Source organism: Chelonia mydas, chromosome 3 (assembly GCF_015237465.2).
Source record: "Chelonia mydas isolate rCheMyd1 chromosome 3, rCheMyd1.pri.v2, whole genome shotgun sequence".
Classification (NCBI taxonomy): Eukaryota; Metazoa; Chordata; order Testudines; family Cheloniidae; genus Chelonia; species Chelonia mydas.
In genome coordinates this window covers 183823573-183849057 of record NC_057851.1, presented here as the reverse complement: position 1 = coordinate 183849057, position 25485 = coordinate 183823573, and the positions used below count along the sequence as shown (strand labels likewise).

The window sequence follows — 25485 nt, the reverse complement described above, 5'->3', positions numbered from 1 at the left end:
TCCATAACAGGTGATTAAATCTCTTTCATCTCTTGAGATGGTGATTCCAGATATTACAAACGCTTATTCATCCATGCACATTCAAAATTGGTATAATTTTATGGAACATCTTGCCAAACTTCTGTAGTACAGTTTTTAATTAGAGGAGAGAAAAGGAAGGATTCTTAGTGTACACAAGTGTATAAATCTACATAAAGTTCAATACTACCTCCTTAACTCTGAACTTCTTACACAGTAAGTTGCAATATTTTTTATAGATGCTGACCAAAATAAACTTGTCTAGGCTGAAATAAAAGTCTAGATGTTAATAATTTAATAGTACACCTCTCAAAACAAACTATGGCATGTGTATAGAACTATTTCTTCCATTCAACACTGTCAAATGCTTTGTAGGCATCAAGAGATAAAATTATGTGCAGATTGAAAATACCCCCAGGTTTGGATTGATGTTCTCATGGTACTGGCTCCAAATCTTATTTTTATAAACCCAATTTGTTCTCTGATAATCTCTTAAAAATGTTTTGGTAAGCATCTTTTCCATTATCTTGCATTCACCCTGAGGAAGTGAAACATGCTGATTTTAGGAGGAGGATTTCCAGGCCAGTTTAAAAACAAACAAATAAAAACCAACAAACAAACCAAACGTCTGATTACCTGGAGTTAAAATTCAGAGAAAAACAAAGCTTAAGAGAACATTGTAGTTTCCTTTAAAAATAAAAATGGAAAGCATATAAACATACAGTTAAACTCCTATTTTTCATTTCAGGTAGATTGTATACAACTAAATTTCCAAAATTCTGAACCCTTTCTGGAAGCTTTTAAAGCAGTTGTTTAAGCTGTTTAAGGGCATGTCTGCACTTAAAAAGCTGCAGTGGCACAGCTGCCCCAGTGTAGCTCTGCCACTGTAGTGCTTCAGTGGAGCCGCTGCTATGTTAACAGGAGAGCTTCTCCTGATGGTGTAGTTAATCCACCTCCATGAGAGGTGGTCATTATGTTAACAGGAAAAGCCCTCCTGTTGTCATAGTTCTGTGTACGCTGGAGGTTAGGTCAGTATAACTGCATCGCTCAGGGGTGTGGATTTTTCACACGCCTGAGTGACTTTGGTATACCAATGTATGTTTGCAGTGCAGACCTGGCCTAAGATATCTTTAAATATGGTAGCATTTTGCTCGTACATGGAATGTGGTAAGTGTTCTGTAGTCAAGACCCTGTGTATTACGTGGCAAGCTTGACTTAACGTCTGTGGCAAGGTTCTTGGATTCTGCAGTGCTCTGGCGTGGTCTTAAAGAAACCAAGTATCATGGGAGTTTGTGTTGTAAAACGCAAACGCAGATGTATCTCTGATGTAGCAGTGTGCAAAACTGAAACATAACAAAAACTTTACTAATAGTAATAAACCAGTATTCTTTGAGAATCATGTTGTTATATGTTTCTGGTTATGTTTAGGAAGGTGATAAGTGGACAGAATTAGGGGACTTTTCCCTAATTTCCTGGTTTATTTTTAAACAGTGAACTTGAAATTGAGTCAGGTTTTTTTTGGCTTTACAGTCACTTTTATTTTGTAAAGAATTTCGTTCCAAAGTGGCTATGTCTAAAACCCACACAAACCAGTGGGAAAACAAAAAAACTGACTTTGTGTTGTGTTGTCAAATATATAAATCAAACTGAAAAAAACCCCTATTTTTTCCCTTTTTCATTTATTGTAATCTTAGGTGTTGCTCATATGAGATATAAAAAAAGTGAGACAAGTGTGATTTTTTTTAAGTTGTTGGTGTCTCTTCTGATACATCACATTTATAGGCACTGTAATTTCTGTGTGTGTAGTGTATTTATTTTAAAGGAAACTTCTGTATTCTCTTAATGATTGTTCTCTGAAGTGATATGTTTCTTAACCTTACTTCCAAGTTAAAAGGTTTTTACACTGGAATTTTTAATTTTTAGAATTGTGTAGTGGCAGTAGTCTATACTGGGGCTTGCAAAACTGTGAAGGAATTCAAGATGAGATTGGAAGTCAGAAAAAATGAGATTGGAGCAGAAAAAACCCTTACCCCCCACACCCAGGGGGGAAGACCCCTCAGATCAGTGAGTTTTATTAGGTTTTTCTTAGGGCTGTCAATTAATTGCAGTTAACTCAAGTGATTAATGCAAAACAAATTCACGAGATTAAAAAATTAGTTACGATTAATCACAGTATTAATAGCACTGTTAAATAATAATATAATACCAATTTAAATGTATTATATATTTGGATGTTTTTCTACTTTTTTCAAATATATTAATTTCAATTACAACATACAATACAAAGTGTACAGTGCTCACTTTATATTATTTATGATTACAAATATTTGCACTGTGAAAAAGATAAATGAAATAGTATTTTTCAGTTCACCTCATATAAGTACTGGAGTGCAATCTCTATTGTGAAAGTGCAATTTACAAAGGTAAACTTTTTTTTTACACATAATTGCACTCAAAACCAAAACAGTGTAAAACTTTAGAGCCTACAAGTCCAGTCAGTCCTACTTCTTGTTCAGCCAATTGCTGAGAGACACAAGTTTGTTTACATTTATGGGAGATACTGCCCAATTCTTATTTACAATGTCACCTGAAAGTGAAAACAGGTGTTCACTATTTTAGCTAGCATTGCAAGGTATTTACATGCCAGATATGCTAAATATTTGTATGTTCCTTTGTGCTTTGGCCATCATTCTCGAGGACATGCTTCCATGCTGATGACAGATTCTGCTCGATAATGATCCGAAGCAGTGAGGACCAGTGCACATATATTTTCATCATCTGAGTCAGATGCCACCAACCGAAGGTTGATTTTCTTTTTTGGTGGTTCGGGTTCTGTATTTTCCGAATCTGAGTGTTGCCTTTTAAGACTTCTGACAGCATTTTCCCCACCTTGTGTCTCTCAGGTTTTGGAAGGCACTTTAGATTCCTAAACCTACTTTGTTTTTTTTCCTCCCAACTTCTGAGTGTCTGAAGTGTCTATATTTTCAAGTTGTTTGAAATTAGAGACCAGTGTTTCCACTATGTAATCAGCGAATGAAAATGTTATTTTTAAAATTATAAAGGAAGTGTTCAGAATGTCAAGATTCTATTTTGTGCTGGTTGAAAAGCAATAAGAAAATTTTAGAATGATCTAGAAGCCTAAAGGGGAATAAGAATAGTTGGAGTTATTGTTGGCAGGAGAAAGGGATGGAACTAGTGGGTAGAATCATCTGTGACTTGATATTGAAGAGAGTGGAGTAGGTAGAATTGAGTACTGTTATTGGAGTTTGGCTTGCCAGAATCTATACACTTCTGGGATCTGGGCAGGACATCTGATATGCTTTGATAGAAAACTGGCTAGCTCATCTTATTTTTAATTCTTCTCTGTGTTGAATTCACTAGGTAGTTTCAGATTCTAGCTCTAGTAAATGTGACAAATACTACAAATGGATGATTAATCACTGGTAAACATCAGTGTAGGAATTTCTGACTTAACTGGTCTAAAGTTGAAGAAAATGGTCAGAAACAAACAGAAATAACAAAATAGATAACATCTAAAGTGAAATGTAAACACTGTCAAGAATTGTTAAGTAGAAAGATAGGATGCATGGTTATCTCAAAAATTTCGGACAGTATATCAGATTCTTCAAGCTCAAGTGTGCTGCTCAGTGAAATTGTTGAAGAGCACTCATTTTAAAAGTGCTGAGCCCCCGATAACTCCTGCTGAAGTTGATGAGAGATAGTTGGCGCTTAACGCTCTTGAAAATCAGGCCACTTATGTATGTGCTTCATTATATGGTTTTAAAAGCCTTACTCTAGTAGCTAGTTTGAAAAGCTTGCTTAGCATTTTCAGTTACACTCATAAGAATCCTCATCCTTCTGTTTGTAAGATTTTTGCTAGCTAGGAGCACAAAAACTTTCCAACCACAATATGCTGTTGCACAATTGGGTGCCTAGACACCATAGGGATCAGGTACATTTTAATTACATGATTTATAGAGATTTTACATTCTGCTTGAAATACCTGGCATTAGCCGAATTTTGGCAGAGGATAGTAGACTAAAAGGTAGGGGAGGTAATATCTGTTATTGGACCAACTTCTGTTGGTGAGAGAGAGAGACAAGCTTTCAAGCTACACAGAACTCTTCCATAGCACTAAGGCTGTGTCTGCACTACACTGTCGGGAGGCAAAACTTATGTGGCTCAGGGGTATGACTAAACCATCTTCCTGAGTGATGTAAATTACACCGGCATAAGTGCTCATGTGCACAGCGCTATGTTCATGGGAGAGCTTCTTCTGTAGAGCATCTTCACCACACGCACCACGCTTCTGATACACTGTTCCTGCAGAGCTGTAAGATAGACAGACTCTTAGGGTATGTCTACACTGGCAGAGTTACAGTGTTGGCAGTTACAGCTCCGCTCAGAGAGCACTGAAGGGAAACTGCTGTTGTGTGTTCACACTGTCAGCTGCCTGTGCAATAGCGTGTTCACACTTGTGGCACTTGCAGTGGTATTCGGAGTGGTGCACTCTGGGCAGCTATCCCACAGAACATCTCTTCCTCTTCTGCCGCTAAGAGTTGTGGGAAGGCGGAGAGGGTCGCAGGGCATCCTGGGTCCTGTCTCAGTGCCCTGTGATGCACTGCTTCACATCCCAGCAATCCCTGTGCTTCCGTCCGCATTTGGCACCATCTTTCAATGGTTTTGTATACTGCGTGCTCTACGTCTTCGGTCTGCACGAATGGATCCCGCACTATTGACCAATATGCTGGTCGCTCTCACTAACACGGCAGAAGTGGTAGTGGGGTTATTCCTTAAACTACAAAGGCAAGAGCAGTTTGACATCGATCTCGCCACGCGTAGTAGCTCCGACACGAGATTGCTTTTGGCATTCACGGAGATGCTGACCACAATGAAACTCTGCTTTTGGGCTCGGGAAATGGGAACTTAGTGGTGGGATCACATCATCATGCATGTCTGGGATGACAAGCAGCGGCTGCAGAACTTTTGGATGAGGAAAGCCACATTCATGGGACTGTGTGATGAGCTTGCCCTAGCCCTGTGGCACAAGGACATGAGAATGAGAGCTGCCCTGTTGTTGGAGAAGCGTGTGGTGATTGCAGTGTGGAAGCTGGCTACTCCAGACTGCTACCGATAGGTCGCTAACCAGTTTGGAGTGGGAAAGTCGACCGTTGGAGTTGTGTTGACGGAAGTGTGCAGCGCCATTTATCACATCCTGCTCCGAAAGAACGTAACTCTGGACAACGTGCGTGAGATTGTGGATGGCTTTGCACAAATCAGCTGCCCTAATTGCGAAGGGGCGATTGATGGCACATATATTCCAATTCTGTCACCAGACCACCTAGCCACTGAGTACATTAATTGGAAGGGGTATTTCTCAATGGTTCTCCAGGCGCTTGTGGATCACCATGGGTGTTTCACGGACATTAACGGAGGCTGGTCCGGAAAGGTGCACGATGCACGCATCTTTTGGAACACTGGCCAGTTCAGGAAGCTGCAAGCAGGGACTTTCTTCCCGGACCAGAAGATCACCTTAGGGGAAGTCAGAAATGCCCATTGTGATCCTGGGAGAGCCTGCCTACCCCTTAATTCCGTGGCTTATGCAGCTATACATGGAGCACCTTGCCAGCAGCAAGGAGCAGTTGAACAACAGGCTGAGCAAATGCAGAATGACTGTGGAGTATGCATTTGGCCGTTTAAAAGCCCGCTGGTGATGCCTGTATGGGAAGCTGGACATCGCCGCTGACAATATTCCTATGCTTATAGCCACGTGCTGTACGCTCCATAATATTTGTGAAGGGAAGGGTGAAAGCTTCACTCAGGGCTGGACCGCAGAGGCTCAGCGCCTGGAGGCTGAGTTTGAACAGCTGGAGACCAGGGCTATTAGAGGGGCACAGCGTGGGGCCATCACAGTCAGGGATGCTTTGAGGCAGCAATTAGAAGCTGAAAGCCACTAATATTAGTTGCTATGCTCGGGATTGCGGTGCCTTGTAATGCTAGGAGGTGATTGGTGCACATCATGCAAGAAGGGGCCTTAACATAATTGTATGTTGCTTTGCAGTGCTCTTTTTGCTTTCACTTAATAGAATAAAGATTGCTTTCAAACAAACACAATTCTTTTATTGAAAGCCAACAACCAGAGGAGAAAGTCAAACGAAAAAATTCATCAGCAGGGAGGGGGATGGGTGATGGGGAAATGGAAGGTCTCAAGAGGAGGGGGGGGTCCCCGGACGGCTACAGATTTGTGTATGTCCAGGGATCATACCCAACCTTCTCCTTTGGAGTACGATGCAGCAGGTGCTGTACTTCAGCAGGGCCAAACTACAGATGCATGGGTTTTGAGTGTAGTGGGTATTGGGAGTCCACATTGCTGGACTGTGAGGAGGGAGGAGTGGAATACTGTGGGTAGAGAGTGGAACCAGGAGGTTGATAAGAGTGTGTTGGCAGTGTGTGTGTGGGGAGGCGCATCGGAAAGAATTTTGCGACAGCAGCTGCAGGGGAGGGCAGGTGTGGAGTTGCTCGGTTTGAAGAGCTCGTATCGCCTGGAGCGTGTCCACTTGGTGCTCCATAACTGTTAAGAGCCACTCTGTGGTTTCTTTCTGGTGTGCTGCGTTCTCCTTTTGTTCCCTCTTCTTGCTGTCCCACCACTCAGCGACGGAGTGCATCGTAATGTCACGCATAAAGTCCTCCTTAGTTCTTCTTGACCGCTTCCTAATTCTTCGCAACCATTCTGCCGCCGATAACAAAGAGGGAGGCTGTGCTCCCAAGGTCATCTCTGTGAAGTTTAAATGCAACATTTTACAGAAGCACTATTGTTTGCAACACAGACAACACTGTTTCAGTGCTTTAAAACACAGCCAGTACTCACACACCTGTCACTAACTGGCTGACCCCAGGCAAGCGCACACAAGCCACAAGACCTGCAAAATGATGAGTAGCCGCAGGGTAAATCACTGTTCCCGGGCCCTGCTGTACACTGGGCATGTGGTTCTTGGGCACTTGGAGAGAGCCAGCACTGTAGGGGGGGTCTGATAATCATTCCTGTCCCAACACTTACCACAGGTGGTGATCATTATGGAAGATATCTTGCTGCTGAGAGTGAGCAGGGAATCAAGGGAGGGTCTTCTCCAAGCCTGTGGCTTCCGCTCTGGGCCCTATGCGGCTAGCCTGTGTGCAGCAATGATCTCTCCCCCCACCCCCTGTGATGGCACAGTGGCATGGGAAATTTACCATTAATGGGGCAAGAAACAAAGCAGCTCTGCCGAGGAACCTGTGGGAGCGGATTGCCCAGTATCTCCACGAGTTTCCTGGAGATCTCTGAGGGAGATTCCCGTGAAGTGAGGGAGTGTATCAACAGCCAGTTCCGCCACTCAAACAAGGCATGAGGTGGGAGACAAGTCTGCTTTTTGCAACCCTCCTGCTCCCAACAACTCGCTTCAGCAATTCCCCAAATCAGATCCACTTACCGGGGCCTCCTCTCCTGTTTGCTCTTCGCCAAGATCCGACTGCTGTGACTGGCTAGGTTCCTCTGGGGTAGAAAAGAGCTCCTGACTGCATGCATCTCTGGCCTCCGAGTCATCCTCTGTCTCTGGTTCCCCCTCCCCATCTTCATCCAAGATTGCGTCCTCCTGGCTTGGTCCACTCTCAACTGGCACGTGAGCCAATGAAGTATCCACAGGGGACTTCGCAGGAGGTGGGGTCACCACCGAGTATCGCGTCCAGCAGTTTGTAGAACCGGCAGCTCGTGGGCGCAGCACCGGAGCAGAGGTTTGCCTCCCGTGCCTTGTGGTAGGCATTCTGCAGCTCCTTCACTTTAACCCTGCACTGCAATGTGTCCTGGTCATGGCCCTTTTCTATCATGCATCTAGAAATCTGTCCATAGGTATCATAATTCCGATGGCTGGAGCACAGCTGTGATTGCACTGCCTCCTCTCCCCAAATGCCGATGAGGTCCAGCAGCTCGGCATTGCTTCAAGCGGGAGATTGCCTGGTGCGTGGAGCAGACATGGCCACTTGGAAAGATGCACTGAGATCATTGCATGCATCACCTAGCAAACAGGAAGGGGACTTTCAAATTTGCAAAGGAATGTACGGGGTGCGGCTGACGGTTGGCCACCTGTGGGCAGGGCAGTAGAGTTCAAACTGATGGCCAGAGAGGTGAGAACAGGCATTGTGGGACACCTCCTGGAGGCCAGTCGCAGCGCTGTAATCACCACGGTGTGTCTACACTGGCACCTCAGCGCTGTAGCCCTGGTGCAGAAAGTTCTACGCCTCTCGTCGAGGTGGTTTTTTAAGAGCGCTGCATCTGCGCACAAAGTGGCTTGGCAGTGTGTACACCTTGGGAGTTACAGCGCTCAAAGCTGCTTTACTGCGCGCAAACTTGCCAGTGTAGATGGGGTCATAGTGGCTTGGCATTGTGTACACCTCGGGAGTTACAGCACAGAAAGCTGCTTTACTGTGCAGAAACTTGCCAGTGTAGACAAGGCCTTAGAGTAGGGGTGCCAACCTGTGGCTCTGGAGCCACATGCGGCTCTTCAGAAGTTAATATGCGGCTCCTTGTATAGGCACCAACTCGGGCTGGAGCTACAGGCGCCAACTTTCCAATATGCCGGGGGGTGCTCATTAGGGTGACCAGACGACAAGTGTGAGAAATCGGGACGGGGTGGGGAGTAATAGGAGCCTATATAAGAAAAAGACCCCAAAATTGGGACTGTCCCTATAAAATTGGGACATCTGGTCACCCTAGTGCTCACTGCTCAACCCCTGGCTCTGCCACAGGCCCTGCCCCCACTCCACCCCTTCCCGCCCCCTTCCCTGAGCCTGCCATGCCCTCGCTCCTCCCCTCTCCTCCCCCAGAGCCTCCTGCACGATCTGGAGGTACTCAGGAGGTACGGGGCAGGGCGGAGAAGGCATTGATTGGTGGGGCTGGGGGGAGCTGGGAGGGAGGGTGGGAGGCGGGAGGAGCTGGGAGTGGCGGGGTCGGGGGAGCTGCTGGGGGGCTGCTGACATATTACTATGGCTCTTTGGCAATGTACATTGGTAAATTCTGGCTCCTTCTCAGGCTCAGATTGGCCACACCTGCCTTAAAGTGTCACAGCTAAATACAAGATTGAACAGATAGTTTAGCATAAGTAGTTAGCACATATTCTAAGGAACCATTCTAAGGAACCATTCAAGGTGAAGTGGCTCATTAACACCCCTGTAGTCATAGGACAAAAATGGGAGTTAGTGGATTACAGATTGTTGTAATAAGCCATAAATCCAGTGTCTTTATTAAGACCATGATTTTTAGTGTCTAGCAAAGTTCTGAATTTATACTCCCAGGCTCGTCTTTTGAAAGTGTTGTGCAGGTTTCCTTTGAGGATGAGGACTGATAGGTCAGATATGGAATGATTGCTTTGCAAGAAGTGTTCGTGGTAGTGGCTTTGTTTACACTACACAGCTCTTAGCGGCACAGCCATGTTGACACGTCTGTTGTTAAAAGTCGGGCAGCGTAAACGCTGTTTGTCGGCACTTTTGCGGACTAAATACTTCCACCCTGTAAGAGCAGTGTTCGCATTGTCGACAGGAGAGCGCTCCTGCTGACAACGAGCTGTTTACGCTGCTGCTTGCCGCGGCAAAACTTTTGTCTTTCGGCAGGGGTGTGTGTCTGTGTTTCTTTAAACACCTGTGAACAACAAAAGTTTTGTCATTCAATTGGCAGTGTAGACAAAGCCAGTGTGTTTTTGTCTTTTATCATTTTCCTGTGAGAGTTCTTTTGAGAGTTTAGTGATTATCTGGTTTCACCCACGTAGTTGTTATTGGGGCATTTAGTGCAATGTATGAGGAACACCACATGTGAAAGGCAAGTGTAGGACCCATGGATTTTAAAAGATGTGTTTTGGGGGGTGTGGATCATTGTAACAGTGGAGATATGTCTGCAGGTTTTGCATCTGTTGTTCTGGCAGGGTCTGGTGCTGCTTTGAGCTGGTGTGTCCTGGTCTGAGGGGTCTGAGCTTGCTTCTGATGAGCTTGGAGACTTGGGGAGTGTTTGAAAGCCAGAAGAGGGAGTTCAGGAAAGAGTTATTTCAGGATGGGGCCGCACTGAGTGTGGGTTGTAGTTGTTTGATGATACCCAGTACAGATTCCAGTATGGGGTGATAGGTGACAACTAGGGGTGTTTGGCAGGAGAGGGTTTTATTTCTGGATTGAGGCAGGTTCTCTTGGGATATTTGGGTGGCCCATTCGATGGTGTGATCTACTTCTCTGATGGAGCCTCCTAATTTGGTAAAGGCTGTTTTTGAACATGTAAGGTGTATATCCTGGACTTTCTCTTCAGAGCATATTCTGTGGTATCTGAGTGCCTGGCTGTAGATAACAGATTTCTTGGAGTTGAGGAGGTTACTGGATCTATGAAGGTAGGTGTGGTGATCCAAGAGTTTTGTGCTGGAAAAACATCTGTAATATTATATTACTGTATTCTGGCTAGCAATGCAGTTCCTGTTCTGAGTCTAATTTTTCTAATTTGGTCCTTTCGGAACAAAATTGTTGTTTGATATTTTATGTTTAATGTAGCAGTTAAAAGTCACATTAAATATTACAGGTTTCAGAGTAACAGCCGTGTTAGTCTGTATTCGTAAAAAGAAAAGGAGTACTTGTGGCACCTTAGAGACTAACCAGTTTAACCAGAAGACTTCTGCAGTTTCCACGATATGCTATGCATCCGATGAAGTGAGCTGTAGCTCACGAAAGCTCATGCTCAAATAAACTGGTTAGTCTCTAAGGTGCCACAAGTACTCCTTTTCTTATTAAATATTACATATGCCATTAACAACTTACTCTTTTTCTTCAGTATCTGACATCGAAGGTGGTGATGGATTGCAGCTCCGAAAGGAACATGCACTCAAGATATTTGCTTATATCAACTCCTGGACGCAAAGGTATTTTAATCAGTGTCTTTAAACTCATCATATTGGACCCCATTTGTTGTAAAAACTATGCGGATAGTAGAGTGAATAGAATAAGTAAAGTGAATACAATATTGTAGTGTGACTAAAATGATGGGAAAATAAAGGAAATTCTGGCCTTCATTTACATGTAACTACTTTTGTGCCATGTCTCCAGCTAGGTGTGTGTGTAGAACACACCTTTGAAGCACTGACTGGCATTCCAGAAGCTGTTGAAGAACATAGCAGTAAACAGGCTAAGTGATACTAATGAAAAATATTATAAAACCTTATATATGCTGTTGCTTAATGTGAACTATCCTGCCACATACTTTTTTTTCTAAAGAAAATGTGGCAAAAATCAAGAATTATTACTTTGAATTTCCATGTCTTATGAGGATTTTTTCACAATATCCTGGCGCTGTGACTCAACAAGATGAACACATGCAGTCCATAGCTACCATTGTAAAATACATAAATAATTTAAAACTGCTGAACAATAGTTGGCACCGTGTAGTTCTCTGTGAGTGTCTGGAAATAAATGGGATGCCCACAGGGATTAATGAGGTCTTCAGTATTGGTGCTTGACATCGGAGTCTCAGTGTCACTTTGAATTTCCTGTCTTTGTTGGTCTGTCACATGCTTTGTTACTTAAAATATATTTAAATGTGAAACTTCCTTATAATTGGTCACTTGAAAAAAATTAAGATCAGTCTTTTTTTCTTTCTATTTATTAGTTTCTTTAAGTTGATGGAGTCCAAACTTCTCATTTTTAGATATTTTAATTCTGAGCCACTCCAGGAATTTTCACTTTTTTATTTTGTTTTTGTTTGCAGACAATGTCTGTGCTGCTTCAAGGAGTATAAGCATTTGGAGATCTTTAACCAAGTAGTATGTGCGCTTATTAACTTAGTGATTGCCCAAGTTCAAGCTCTACGGGACCAGCTCTGTAAACATTGCACTATTAACATAGATTCAACATGGCAAGATCAGAATAATCAAGCCAATGAGCCACTGAACGTAGAAAGAGAGTCTCATGAAGAAGAAAATGGAGAACGACAAAAATGCATAGAGAAAAAGTTAGACTCTGCAAGAACTTGTATCCTGACAGAGGAAGAATCTGCAAAGAGCACTGATGCTTTTAGCTTATGGAGCACTGATGAGAAGGAAAAACTGTTGCTGTGTGTGGCAAAAATCTTTCAGATTCAGTTTCCTCTGTATACTGCTTACAAGCATAATACTCATCCCACAATAGAGGTATATCTTATTCTAACTTGTGCATATTTTGTTTTTTTGTGAAACACAGTGTAGTTATCATCAAAGGGTAGACTCTGCTTGAGTGATTGTAGTTTTCAAACCAGGTGGATGGGGATGATTCAGCTCTCCCACTGAATTCAGTGGGTCTTTCCATTGACACTTTTTGGGAGATGAGCCACTCCCTTAATTACTTTCTTAAAATAATGCTTGATTGGTCTAGGCAAAAGCAGTTAATAAAATGTTGGATATAATTGCATAATTTATCATATAGTCACAGTAGCAGGAAGGCAAAAAGGGACCATAAATATGGCTTCTTTCCAAAAATAATAGAAAGTAGTTTAACTCCTTTTAGTTAAATCTGTTGTTATAAACAAAATTTACGAACTAAAACTTGCATGAGACCACACTTTTTTTGCTATTCCGTAATCAACTGAATAACTGTTACAACTGCAACTCTGCAAACTGGACTACTATCTTTATACGGTTTTCATTGTGATGTTACTTTGTTACTGCTAAATATATTTTTTTACATAATTTATTTTGAAAAATTCACTTTCAGAACTCTTTTTTTTACCAACTTTTCATTCCTAGATATAGAAGGAAATGCTTTTGTAGCTATATTTGGGACTCTAGTTGTCAAATTAAAATAATTTTGTTCTTGAAAAGGTTTATTTTTAGTTCCACCTGTGGAAATCTGTTCCTGACTAAATAGAGCACATGCTACACTTACATACTGAGATATGAGTATATTTGCCATTGTTAAGAAAGCTTATACTGAGAAAATGCGTGAGAACACATTAATACGTTTATGTGGGTGTTACAAAATATTGGCACATTAAAATAGTTATCCAAAACCACAAACTTAAAGTATGAAAAAGCTCTGTCACTGCTTTGAGTAGTTAAGCTTTCAGTTTCAAATTATTACACTATTTGCTCTTAACTTGTAAAGATATACATAAATGATATGTGATTTGGCATATGTGCTACTGTGTTTGCATGAGTTATATTCAGTCCGTGAATAAGTGGATCTCACCAAATTTGGCAATAAATGTTGGTTTAGTTTAAAATTATTAAACTGGGAAGATGAGTGATTTTTGTTTTGTTTGGGGCATATTTGAGTATCTTTGCTATATTCGATCATGTTGGAGTATAAATCTGTAAGTTAAAATGTCAAACTGTGTTTACAAATATATGTGATCTCAAGTATATCTATATTAATGAACCAGAGAATGTTAGGATTCCAGTAAGTAAGACTTTCCTACCACATTTCAGTATGGTCTTCATAATTCCTTTTAAACGTTATCATCATAAATAAATAGGTCTGTGATGCATCTGCCCACTAGTAGAGACCAGTGAGGGTAGGTCTATCTTTTTGTTTTTCATACTGGTTAAAACTAATGTTAAAACGAAAGGGATTTTGCCTCTGTGTTTCATGGGGTAATTAAAAAAACTGATCTTCAGTTTTTCTCCCTGCCTTCACAGGAACATGGCAGAAACAGCTCTGGAGCAATTTTTTATGTATAAATAGACTTGCTTCTCTTAGAGAGAAGACAACAATCTTTTTTTCTTTTTGGAAATATTTGTCTGCCTTATTTTTTGTCATTGTGCCCTGAAGAGTTAGAAATCTCAAAAGGGACATTGGCAAGATTTTTTTGGCTGATGTGCTGACATAGTGTAAGAGGACCAGGTTCTAACATAAATTGGGTGGCTGCATTGTGGCTCTCCAGTACTCTCAAAAATATGACATCTTGAGTTACTGACCACTCAGATTAGCAAGCACTGTTACTCCACGAATATATCAAAATCGTGGTCTGGAGAGAGACGAGAGAGAATTGCTGTCTAGGCAAGTCAAAAAAATGATTCCCACTTTCAACTAGTTTCTCATACCAAATTTGTAATTTCTTCAGAGCAAGGATTGATAGATCTGTGTTTTGAAATCTTCTAGCACATTTTGATTTCTGTCATAATACTGTATAATAATGCTAATGACGAAATCCTTCAGTGAGTTTATGGGTAAATGTGAAGTGTGGTCGTTCCTTCAAAACATTCTGTATCAGGTATAAACTGAAACCCAAATATGTCTTTTTTTTTTTTTTTTTTAAATATTAGAGAGACAAGGTGGGTAAGGTAATATCTTTTATTGGACCAGCTTCTGTTGGTGAGAGAGACAAGATTTTGAGCTTACACAGAATTCTTATTCAGGTCTTCGCAAGTCCCATAGATATCCCCAAGAAAATCAGATTAAAAATAAGTAGAGAAAGCTCCCGACTACTATATGTGAAAGTGGGATTTCTCTCCCCATGGAACATGTGCTCTGGGTACTGTGCACATTAACATTTTATTGAGTTATGAGGAAATGCTTTTAATCCTCACATTAATGTCTGCTCTGGAAAAAAGGAAGATTTCCAATTCAAAATAGATCATCTTCCGAGCTGTGTAGCTGGTTTCATGAGTTCCTCAGGTTTGTAGAGGTGCATTCACACCACTTCATTGTGGCTAAGAAGTCTGGTAAAATTTGACATGTAAAATTGTCATTCAGCGGTCTCATACAAAAGAATTACAGCTGCAAAGAATAATTTCTACTCATTTCACACACTCATTACCTGGTTATCTCGACCAAAAGGTAATGTTGGTTCTGGCATCAGTCAGAAGAGCTCTGATGCTCTCACCAGGTACTTGGTAGAATCTTTGCAGATACTCTCACATCTGGGAGAAGAGAGATTTCTAATGGGGAGAATTCCCTTCTGTCAGAAAGGGTCACAAAACTGCAATATCTAACAAGAACAAGAAAACAAGAAAAAAAAAAGAAAGATCTGTTGGTGTATAAGCCTACTGGGGACTTTACTGTCCTGCTGTAAATTCTATGGGTTATGGGACGTTTCTACCCCTTGAATTTTTTTTAACTGGCAGCATGCATCTCTATTATAGCAAACATAGAGGCTAAACTGGAAGAGACTAATGAGTTATCTGAGCTGAACAGTGAAAACATCCTGAAGGAAAATTTAATTTAGGAACCAGAAAGAGTGCGGCTGACAACGGACGCCAGCCCAGAATACTGGGAGCCCACATAGTCATATTGACAGCACAGAGGACATGGCCTTCAAGGACACAGAACTGGCATATACATTTGTTAGACTTGAGGGCAATAAGACTAGCAGTCTTAAACCTCTGGACAAGACAAGTACACGTTAGTTCAGACAAGTTTGTGGTTGTGGTCTGTTTAAAATCAACAGGGACCACAAAAACAGAACGGTGGTACAAAAGTCTACCCTGCTAATCAGATGAAAAATCTCCTTTCTAGTGAATCTGTGTGTGTCTTTGGGCACAGCAATACCACAATTGGACTTGGTCAGTTGGAAGAAAACCCGCTTGAGGGCATAAACCTTGAAGGAAGAAACTTATGTGGAAACAAACCTGTTTACCCCAATGCAAAAGTAGTATCTGCTAAAGTTCTTGATATCCAAAGAGAGATCTTCGCTCGTGATACATTTTTATCATATAGACATTCAGTCTTGCATGTGCTGTTCACAGGACTGAGAACTTTGACAGCAAAAACACTTCAAAAAAACCACAAGGACCCAAACAAGGGTAATCTGGAGATCCCTGAAGTGGTTGAGCTGCATGAGGTCTGCAGGCCTGCCGTGGCTGTTTTGAGACATCTGTTAATTTTAATTGTCCTGCATCCGTGACCTTCTGTCAGGTCTATTTGTTTATTCAGACTTAGATTATGCAGAGGGTCTGTGAGATAGGTATTTCAGAAAGTACAGAATATGCTTCTGTCTAGAAAGAGGAATTTTTTCATCTTATTTGAAGCGATTACTTTCTATAAACCATGTAGAAGAAGAGGCAAAAACACAAAGTGAGCTCCTGTTTTCCTTACCTTTTAAAATCCCTCCAGGCAGGACTAGACAATGAACTTTAAAGGAGTTAGCAAACCGGTCTTTAGTGGCTCAATAGAGGGTAAAACAGTAAGGAAAGGCATCTGTCTACTTTATTTTTATGCTTCCCCCAACATTTTGGCTCAGAATGCGGCAATTAGCAGCTCTGGTGGCAGTTCCCATATAAGTCTTTTTCTAGTAGGATGAATTTGTTATAGTTTTGTTCCCATGGCTGTGTCCACCATCACACATCCCAAGGTTGTGTCCACCATCACACATCTATTAAGGTGTTTCACCTTTGAGGTTTTTTTGCTGCCTTTGGTTCTCATAGGGAACACTCTTCTGTTTCTTGGCTCAAAAGGTGACCTTGTGGAAATCTCACTGCCCTGAATTTTCTGTTTAGAACGCCAAAGCAGGACTGTCAAATTTTCAGATTCGTTCTAGCCAAGTAAGTCAAATCTTTTGTCTCTCCAGTGCTGCAGAGATCTCTTGCCCCATTGTTGTCAGTGATTACTCCAATATGGCTACTTCATAGGAAGAGAAGTCTTGAGACAAGAAGTATGCAAAGCAGCTACTTGACATTCCAGATATACTTTCACTAAACTCTAAGGGCTTAATGCATAGACTTCCACTGTCTTTCAGCTGCCGGGTGCTAAGAGCAGTACTTAACTGATGAACAGTTTCTGCTTCCCTCAACAACTGATAATTTTCCCATGCATAATCTGTTTCTGGTAGTGGCATGGGCAGAGCACAGAAACACCCATTTTTCTTATCTGTTGGCCAGAAAAATGTGTTGTCTACTCACTACAAAGCTGTTTTAATATTTAAAAATAATTGACAAAGAACACGATTAATTTAGTGATGATTTGGAGTTCAACGTGAGGGGGAAATATGTAATATATTTAGATTCCTATATTGTAACCTTAGTGAATAGTTTAAAGTTTGATTCTATCACAACTAAAATACCCCCAGTAATGTAGTTTTAAATGATACTCTGGAAATTAGTCAATTTGAAATTAACTCCAAAAACTTCAGTTAAATTAAATGTTTAAAAACCTTCCCTCCCCCTATGAATTTAAGGGAAATTGTGAACATGAAAACTAGTAATTTTTTTAAAAAAGTTAAAATTAGTTTGATAGTGTTCCAGTAAGTTTTTTGGTTTTATAATCACATTTTACAATTTAAAAAAAATGTTTTCTCCCTTGCTATGTGAAAGATTCATACAAACAATACGGGAAATTGATTTAATGGGGGAAACTGTAAAATAGACTGTCTACAAAATGCTATCCAATGCACAATGTAAACATATATCAAAAGAAGTTATTAAACTCTTTAATTATAGTAATCTTCAGTGTTACTTGGAACAATAATAGATTTAAAAATTGAGAGAAATGTGATTTGTAATTTGACAGTTTCCCTGAAAGGATACCAGATACTGATTCTACAAGCTGTCAATTAGATATTTGTGTAAAAATGTTACAGGTGGACTTGAAGAAGTTTAATAAACTGAACTAGAATGACTAACTTTAAACTTTTTAGCTCTTGAATATTCATTAGGTTTATGATTATACAGTATATTCTCTGTTCATTTACCTATGGCAGTTCAGATGTTTGGGTACATTACTTTCCTGCTGGTAATGGAAACATCTGAATTGGTATAGAAGAACTCCAAGAAGGAAAACTATTAGGTAAGAAATTTCCACTTATGGCTGAAGCATTGTCCTCAGTTTATAAGTACATATTTGTAAATACAATGTAAAAAAAAAGTTTAATCGGAAAATGCAAAAGTCAGTTTGGCAGTTTTAAAATTAAACAAACTTAAGCTGCTTGAGTTTTATAAAATTAGGTTTCTGGAGTGTGCATCATGAGTCTTTCGGTTTTGTTTCCTTCATACAATTTGTTTCTATTCCTACTGTTAGCTAATTATATTTATCTCTTTTCTTTTAAACCAGGATATTTCTGCCCAAGAAAGCAATATATTAGGGGCGTTCTGTGATATGAATGTAAGTCATATATATTTCATTGATTCATAGACTTTAAGGCCAGAAGTGATCAAAATTATCATGATAATCTAGTCTGACCTCCTGCACATCACAGGCTACAAAACCTACCCACTACTGTAATAGGTCCATAATCTCTAGCTGAGTTGTTGGAATCCTCAAATCTTGATTTAAAGATGTCATGTTACAAGGAATCCACCATTTGCACTAGTTCAAAACAGTAAGTGCCCCATGCTGCGAACAAAGGTGAAAGCCCTCCAGGGTTTCTGCCAATCTGACCTGGGGGAAAATTTCTTCCCAACTCCAAACATGGTGATCAGTTAAACCTTGAGCATGTGGGTGTGATCCACCAGCCAGACATTTGGGAAATAATTCTCTGTAGTAACTCAAAGCCCTCCCCATCTGGTGTCCCATCTGAGACCGTTGGAGATATTTGCTAATAGCAGTCATGGATGGGCCATACGCTATTGTAGGCAATCTCATCATGCCATCCCCTCCATACACTTATCAAGCTCAGTTTTGAAACAAGTTAGATTTTTCCCTGCAGTACTGCCCCTGAAAGGCTGTTCCAGAACTTCATTCCTCTGATGGTTAGAAACCTTCATTTAATTTCAGGCCTAAACTCACTGATGGTTAGTTTATATCCATTTGTTCTTGTGCCAACATTGTCTCTTAACTTAAATAACTTTTCTCCCTCCTTTGGTGTTTATCCCTCTGATGTATTTATAAAGAGCATTATGAGATACAATTAACATGTTTTTGGTGACTGTAAAATAGTCATATTTAGTGTTTTATAAACGTATGATACATTGATATTGCTCATCTGAACTCTTACCTTATATGTATTTAGTTTTTTGTTTTCAATAGTAATTTGTTTTTCTTTTTAAATAAAGCTTTTATATTCTTCTCCTGTTTCTATAGGATGTAGAAGTACCATTGCACTTGCTTCGTTATGTTTGTCTATTTTGTGGAAAAAATGGCCTTTCCCTCATGAAGGATTGTTTTGAATATGGAACCCCTGATACATTGCCATTTCTTATAGCACATGCATTTATCACAGTGGTATCTAATGTAAGTATTGCCCTGAGTTCGTTACATTTTTAAACCAAAATGCAACAAATATAAAGTGGGAGAGATTAAGTCTGGGAAAATTTGAAGAAGAGGGCCCTGGAAGCAGGAAAAAGTCACAATTTTCCCCTAGTAGAGAGAAGGATGTCTGGGGATTGCCCTGTCCAGAAGGGACATCATTTCACCCCAGTCGTTACCCTGAGATCTGTTGGAGGAATAGTGGCATCTGTAGGATATCTTGTTTTCCCTTCTCTTCCCAGACATTCTGGTTGCAGCGAAACTAGGCTATCAAGGTATCCCTTTGTCACTGCTGGCAAGAACTGGAACACTCTGGTAGTGGGAGTTAAAGCATGTCTGTGGAGGTGGTCATGTGGAGACTAGGAGTGGCATGAGGATGTGATGGGAAGGGATGTCTTGCTCAGGAACATGGGTGTAAAGGAAAACAGAATTTTGCCCCTTAAGTTTAACTGTAAATACTTAATGAGTGTAACTAAAATGAAATGCTGTGTAATGACACTCTATGATTTGATTCCAATATTAAGTACTTTGGATCAGATCCTGGGTGTTCCCCTCTCCCATATTCCTATGTTACTCTCGGATGCCACAGGGTAGCTGGAAAGCTGTTCTAAGTAAAGCAGCTGAGATTTAATCTTATATAGCTGTGATTGGAAGAAAGCCAGCACTGGTGAGTCTACACCACCTGCTTCTGGTTTGGGGGGGGATTCTCAGGTGAGCCAAAAACTAGAGGGTCTTGGTTAGGGAATGCAGAACTCCCTCAATCTTGAGTTGTTGGAGTAGTCCTTAGGAAGTCGTTTCAGCTGACCTGATTTAGAGTAGCTCTGAGGCTGTAAGTCGGGGTTCTCAAACTGGGGGTCGGGACCCCTCAGGGTGTCGCGAGGTTATTACATGGGGGGTCATGAGCTGTTAGCCTTCACCCGAAACCCCGCTTTGTGTACAGCATTCATAATGGTGTTAAATATATAAAAAAGTGTTTTTAATTTATAAGGGGGGGTCGCACTCAGGGGCTTGCTATGTAAAAGGGGTCACCAGTACAAAAGTTTGAGAACTACTGCTGTAAGTTATACTGGGGTCGAAATCAGCCCCTGGCAGCTGCCAGAATGGGGAAATATAAAAATGCCTTTAAGTTGTCCTTTTCTTTCCCCACCCTTCCCTAGTACTGCATCAATTGTAGCTCAGCCAGACCCTTTAATATGAATGTCACACTGACTTTAGACTTAAGTCTGTAAGTTAAACACAGATGCATAGATGTAGATTATATTCGGCAAAGTAGATTCCTTTTATATTTACTGGAATATATATATTCTTATGCAGTGGTTCACTGAATTAGGTAGGGTTGTGCTTCTGTATGTAATGCTCTTTATTTAGCCAGTTGTAACAAAACAGTTGATGTCTAAGGCCCTGCTTAATTTATGATATTGCGGAAATTGCAGATCCTGCAATATTAGGCTTCCATCTCAATTTTTATGCTCAATTCAGGTGTGCGTATGTTACATTTTAGCAGTCAGCCCCACTGACACCCCTGCGCATGGCGGGGGCTCCCGCTGTCAGTCCTGGGGCGGTGGGACCTCTCTCTCTAAGCTCTGGGGACCGCAATTTTCTGTGTCTTGTCCACAACTCAGCTGCAATTATTTGACAATCATCCCATAATTCAAGTAGAACCTTATTGATGTCTCTGTTTATAATTACTATATTACAGTAATGCTGTTCTCTTTAAAATATAAGAAGTTTGATTAATTCTAAATGTGACATATAATGGTCTTGGCAAGATAAATTTGCTAAATGAATTTTCTTTCACTTAACAATGGTACATAAGTTTAAATGTTTACTTAAATCCTTTCCCCTCGCCTTTCAGTATGGTGCACATATGCTTGATTGCTCATGAAATGAAATACTGAACTGCAATAAAACAAGTGCACATTTACCAGAGAATATTTACCATCATTTTTGTGGAGAAAATCGCACACCTTTTTAGTACAAACCCAACTACTATGTGACTTTTTGTCCCATCCACTTCAGTTTATGAGCTTCACAGATAAATTAATGCAAGATTTATGAGTGGCCCTGTGAATGATAGCCCAGTAAGCAGATCTGCAGGGTAGCTCTGCAGTCTCAGCTGTTCCATAATAATTGATGTGTAAACTCAGAACTGTAGTGTAATGTTAGTTAAATGCATTTTCACAATAGTAGCAGCTCTTGAGAATGGCAGTTAACCAGCTCTTATTGTAAAGTTTCTTAGGCACACTGAGTCTTGGATTTAATTTGGAGCCCTGGGGAAGGATATGTTGTTTTGTCTTCATAACCTGTCTAGCTACTATATTATCGGTTAAAAAATTGTTTTTCTGAAAATGATTAGATTGTGGAGAGACTGGTAGTCCTTCCATAGTCAAGCTGGCAATAAGTGTCTACAAAATTTGATCACCACTATCCTTGTACATTTAAAATAAAGGGTTCTGCTTCCAAATTTTACAGTTAATTCACAAGGGCAATTTCATTTTTTTTCTTGAACATTTCAAGGAAATCCAGCAAGTAGTTTTTTTCAGGTGAAGGCAATCAAAATTGTCTCCCTTTGGAAATTTTTGAAAATTGTCTGGTTCATGTTCCTCTGTAGGGAAAACAGACCAAATATAACTAAGGATTCACAAGAAATATGTCCATCATTAACTTGTGAACAGTTTAGTTTTCAAGGCAGTAAAATCCAATCTATTCTTAAGGGCATTAGTCAAAAATTAATGATATAAGAACAGCCATACTGAGTCAGACCAATGATCCATCTAGCCTAGTGTCCTGTCTTCTGACAGTGACCAGTGCCAGATGTTTTAGAGGGAATAAACAGAACAGGGCAACTTTTAGACTGATCCTTTCTGTCACTCAGTCCCAGCTTCTGGCAGTTGGATGTTTAGGGACACCTAAAGCATGGATTAGCATCCCAGATCATCTTAGTTAATAGCCATTGATGGACTTATCTGCCATGAACTTATGTAATTCTTTTTTGAGACAGTTATACTTTTGGCCTTCACAACATCGCATGACAATGAGTTCCACAGGTTGGCTGTGCGTTGTGTGAAGGACTTCCTTTTTTTGTTTTAAAGCTGCTGCTTATTAATTTCATTGGGTGATCCCTAGTTCTCGTATTATGTGAAGAAATAAATAACACTTCCCTATTCACTTTCTCCACACCATTCTTGATTTTAAAGATGTCTGTCTCATCCCCCCTTAGTTGTCTCTTTTCTAAGCTGAACAGTTCCAGTCTTTCTGATCTCTTCTCATATGGAAGCTGTTTCCTACCCCTAATTATTTTCTTTGGCCTTCTCTGCATCTTTTCTAATTCTAATACATCTTTTTTGAGATGAGGTGACCAGAACTGCACACGGTATTCAAGGTGTCCGCATACCATGGATTTATATAATAGTGTTATGATATTTTCTTTTTATTATCTAATCCTTTCCTAATGGTTCCTAACATTGCTAGCTTTTTTGACTGCTGCTGCACGTTTGAGCGATGTTTTCAGAGCACTATCCACGATGACTCCAAGATCTCTTACCTATGTTCCTGTCTTGTATAGAAGCTGATTTAAGCTTGTATAGAAGCTGCGGGTCAGTAGTTCTGCAATTTCATATTTGAGTTCCTTGAGAACTTCTGGGTGAATACCATCTGGTCCTGATGACTTATTAATGTTTAATTTATCAATTTGTTCAATAACCACCTCTATTAACATCTCAGTCTGGGACAATTCCTCAGATGTGTCACCTAACAAGAATGGCTCGGATGTGGAGATCTCCTGTACATCCTCTGCAGTGAAGAGTGATGTAAAAAATTCTTTTAACTTCTCTGCAATAGCTTTGTTTTCCTTGAGTGCTCTTTTAGCAGCCTGATCATCCAGTGGCCCCACTGGCTCTTTGGCAGGCTTCCTACTTCTGATGTACTTAAAAGAAAAAAATTTGCTGTTTTTGTGTCTTCAGCTAGTTGCTCTTCAAATTTTTTTGGTCTGTCTTCTTATATTTCAGAAACATGAGTCTCTGAAAGTAAAAGTTTTCAGTGATGGACTTCATTTAATAAGACTAAATGAAGGACTTTGGACACAGAAGACACTAAAGTCATAGAGAACATTTGATGACAACATTAGTGGATAAGTTTGCATAGTTATCTATCATTTTAGAAAGCATTTGCCCCAAGGTGTGCAAGAGAGGAGGAGGAAGAGGAACAGCTCCTTGAGTGTCTCCTAAAGTGTGTATGAAGGGAAGCCATACACCAGAGATTCTCAAACTGTGGTCCACGAGCTCCATTCAGGGGGTCCATGGATAATTCCCTCTAAGATGCGCGCCTGGGCAGTTGCACATGAGAGAATGAAGGGCCACTCACCTAATTAGTGAAGCTGCGTGGGTGTGGCTCCAGTAGTTAGGTGCCTGGACCCTGGAGAAGATGCACATGTAATGTGAGGTGGTGGCCTTAGGAGGAATAGGGAGTAGGTGGAAGGGAGCAGTGGGGTGAGAGGAGGGGGTGGGGGAATTTGGGAGGGCTGTGGTGGCCAGAGGAAGAGATGACTTTCCCCAGCTCCAGGGCTGCAGCGGCCTGGGAGAGATGGCTCTCCTTCCCAGCCTCAGCTCTGTGCTGCTGTGGCGGGGGAGAGACCCCACTCCTTCCCAGCCCGAGCCATGGGGCTGCCGTGGCAGGGGAAGGAGGGAGAGACCCCCCTCCTTCCTAGCCCCAGCGGGGGAGAAAGGGCACATCCATCGCATTAGAAAGGTAAGACTACTGATACTAAAATATGAGTTGTGTGCTTTGTTTGTAGAACAAAAAAAGTTTATTAAGGTTTTTTTATATAGCACTTTTATCCAAAGCGCTTTACAATAGTTAGCTAACGGTACAAACAACATTTGGAAAGATAAGTGGTGCGCCGAGACCCTCAGCAAGTGGTCTATGAGAAAAAAAAATTTGACAACCACTGCCATACACCATAGGCTTTGAAAGTGAGAAAGAGCGATGCTGCACTAGGGCTTCTTCTTTTTGGCCATCTTGGTCTTTCTCTGGCTTTCCCCTTTTTTTGCTATCCATCTGGTCTGGTTCCTTCTTCTCTTGACCTTTCCCTGGAAAACCCAGGTTTCAGCTCTAGTGCCTGTGCTCCTTCACTCCCTGTTGTTCTCCTGCTCTCCATAATGGAGGACTAGAAGTGTGTCCTGTCTACCAGCAGTTGCAAAGAAATGTGTTAACTTCTAGTTTCTTCTATGCAGGTGTGAAATTCTGACTGGAGAAGCCTATGATTACTTAATTCTTCACTATTCTAGGCCTGCAGTTGTCATGAAGAATTATTTAATCATCGCACACTAGTGATGAAGAAATAGTGAACAATGATCTGATGACTACTTCTAAGTTGCTACTTTTAATTTTATTGTATAAAATTTAGCAAGTTATGTTTAAAAAAATCCTGGAGTGATGGAAACATACTGCCTTTTAGCAATGGGCTGACGATAACGCAGAACAAAATAGAAAAAAATCTAAGTTTTAAAAATAGAAAAGTTTGTGGTAAATTTTAATTAATTAGCAGGCAGAGACAAGAAAAAAAAGTATGAAGAAAGATATGAAATCCTTATGAGTTCATATGCTTTGATTCAGGCGAATTATTCCCAGTCTCATTAGTGTATTCTAGAAGCTAAAGAAGATGACTTGAGTCAGACTCCTAGGTTCTGTTCCCAAGATGGCCACTGAGCTTGGACAAGTCACTTAACCTCATTGTGCCTCAGTTTACTCCTCTGTAATAGGGTGTAGTACTTTGCCTCTCAACCTGTTTACCATTATGGGCAGCATATGCAGCTCTCTATGCGTTATGTGGGCCACATTCACACATTATATATACTACCTGTGGGACCCTGAGGATGTCACATGCGCTGCAGCTGTGTGCTGATAGGGCTGCAAGCAGGCTGCGGGTTGAGAACCACTGGTGTAATATTTATTTCTCCGACTGGAGTGTGGATTGATTTAAATTAGATTTAATTTTAATATAAAGTTTGATTTTAATTATGGTTTAAATCAATAATAAAAATAATGTGGAAATCAGTTATTTTTAACCATTTCTTAACATTTTCATAAGGAAAACTCACTCAGTTGGAAGTAGAACCAAAACATTGTTATTCATTTGATGTATTACAGCGAGTGCTCGCTTTGCAATAGTTGATGTTGAGAAGCCTTTGTTGTTTAAAGAACAACTGTAAAATCTGTGTACTTGCTTGGATTTCCTTGAAATTTGATATGCCTCATCGGGGTGCAGGATAGGGTTAGTAGTCCAAATTTGAGGTGGGTGGAGCAAGGAGTTCCCGAGACACA

The 25485-nt window shown here is 40.8% G+C and overlaps 1 protein-coding gene across 6 annotated transcripts in view; it reads left to right on the top strand.

The window, feature by feature from the left end:
- The window catches only part of USP34 (ubiquitin specific peptidase 34), a 270160-nt gene that overhangs the window by 19350 nt on the left and 225325 nt on the right, over positions 1-25485 (top strand). For all 6 annotated transcript variants that reach the window (XM_037895996.2, XM_037895995.2, XM_043543902.1 and 3 more), the window contains exons 2-5: positions 10850-10937; positions 11780-12200; positions 18031-18081; positions 19000-19149. In XM_037895996.2, the coding sequence (XP_037751924.1) occupies positions 10850-10937; positions 11780-12200; positions 18031-18081; positions 19000-19149 (710 nt within the window). The remainder of the gene's footprint in view (positions 1-10849; positions 10938-11779; positions 12201-18030; positions 18082-18999; positions 19150-25485) is intronic.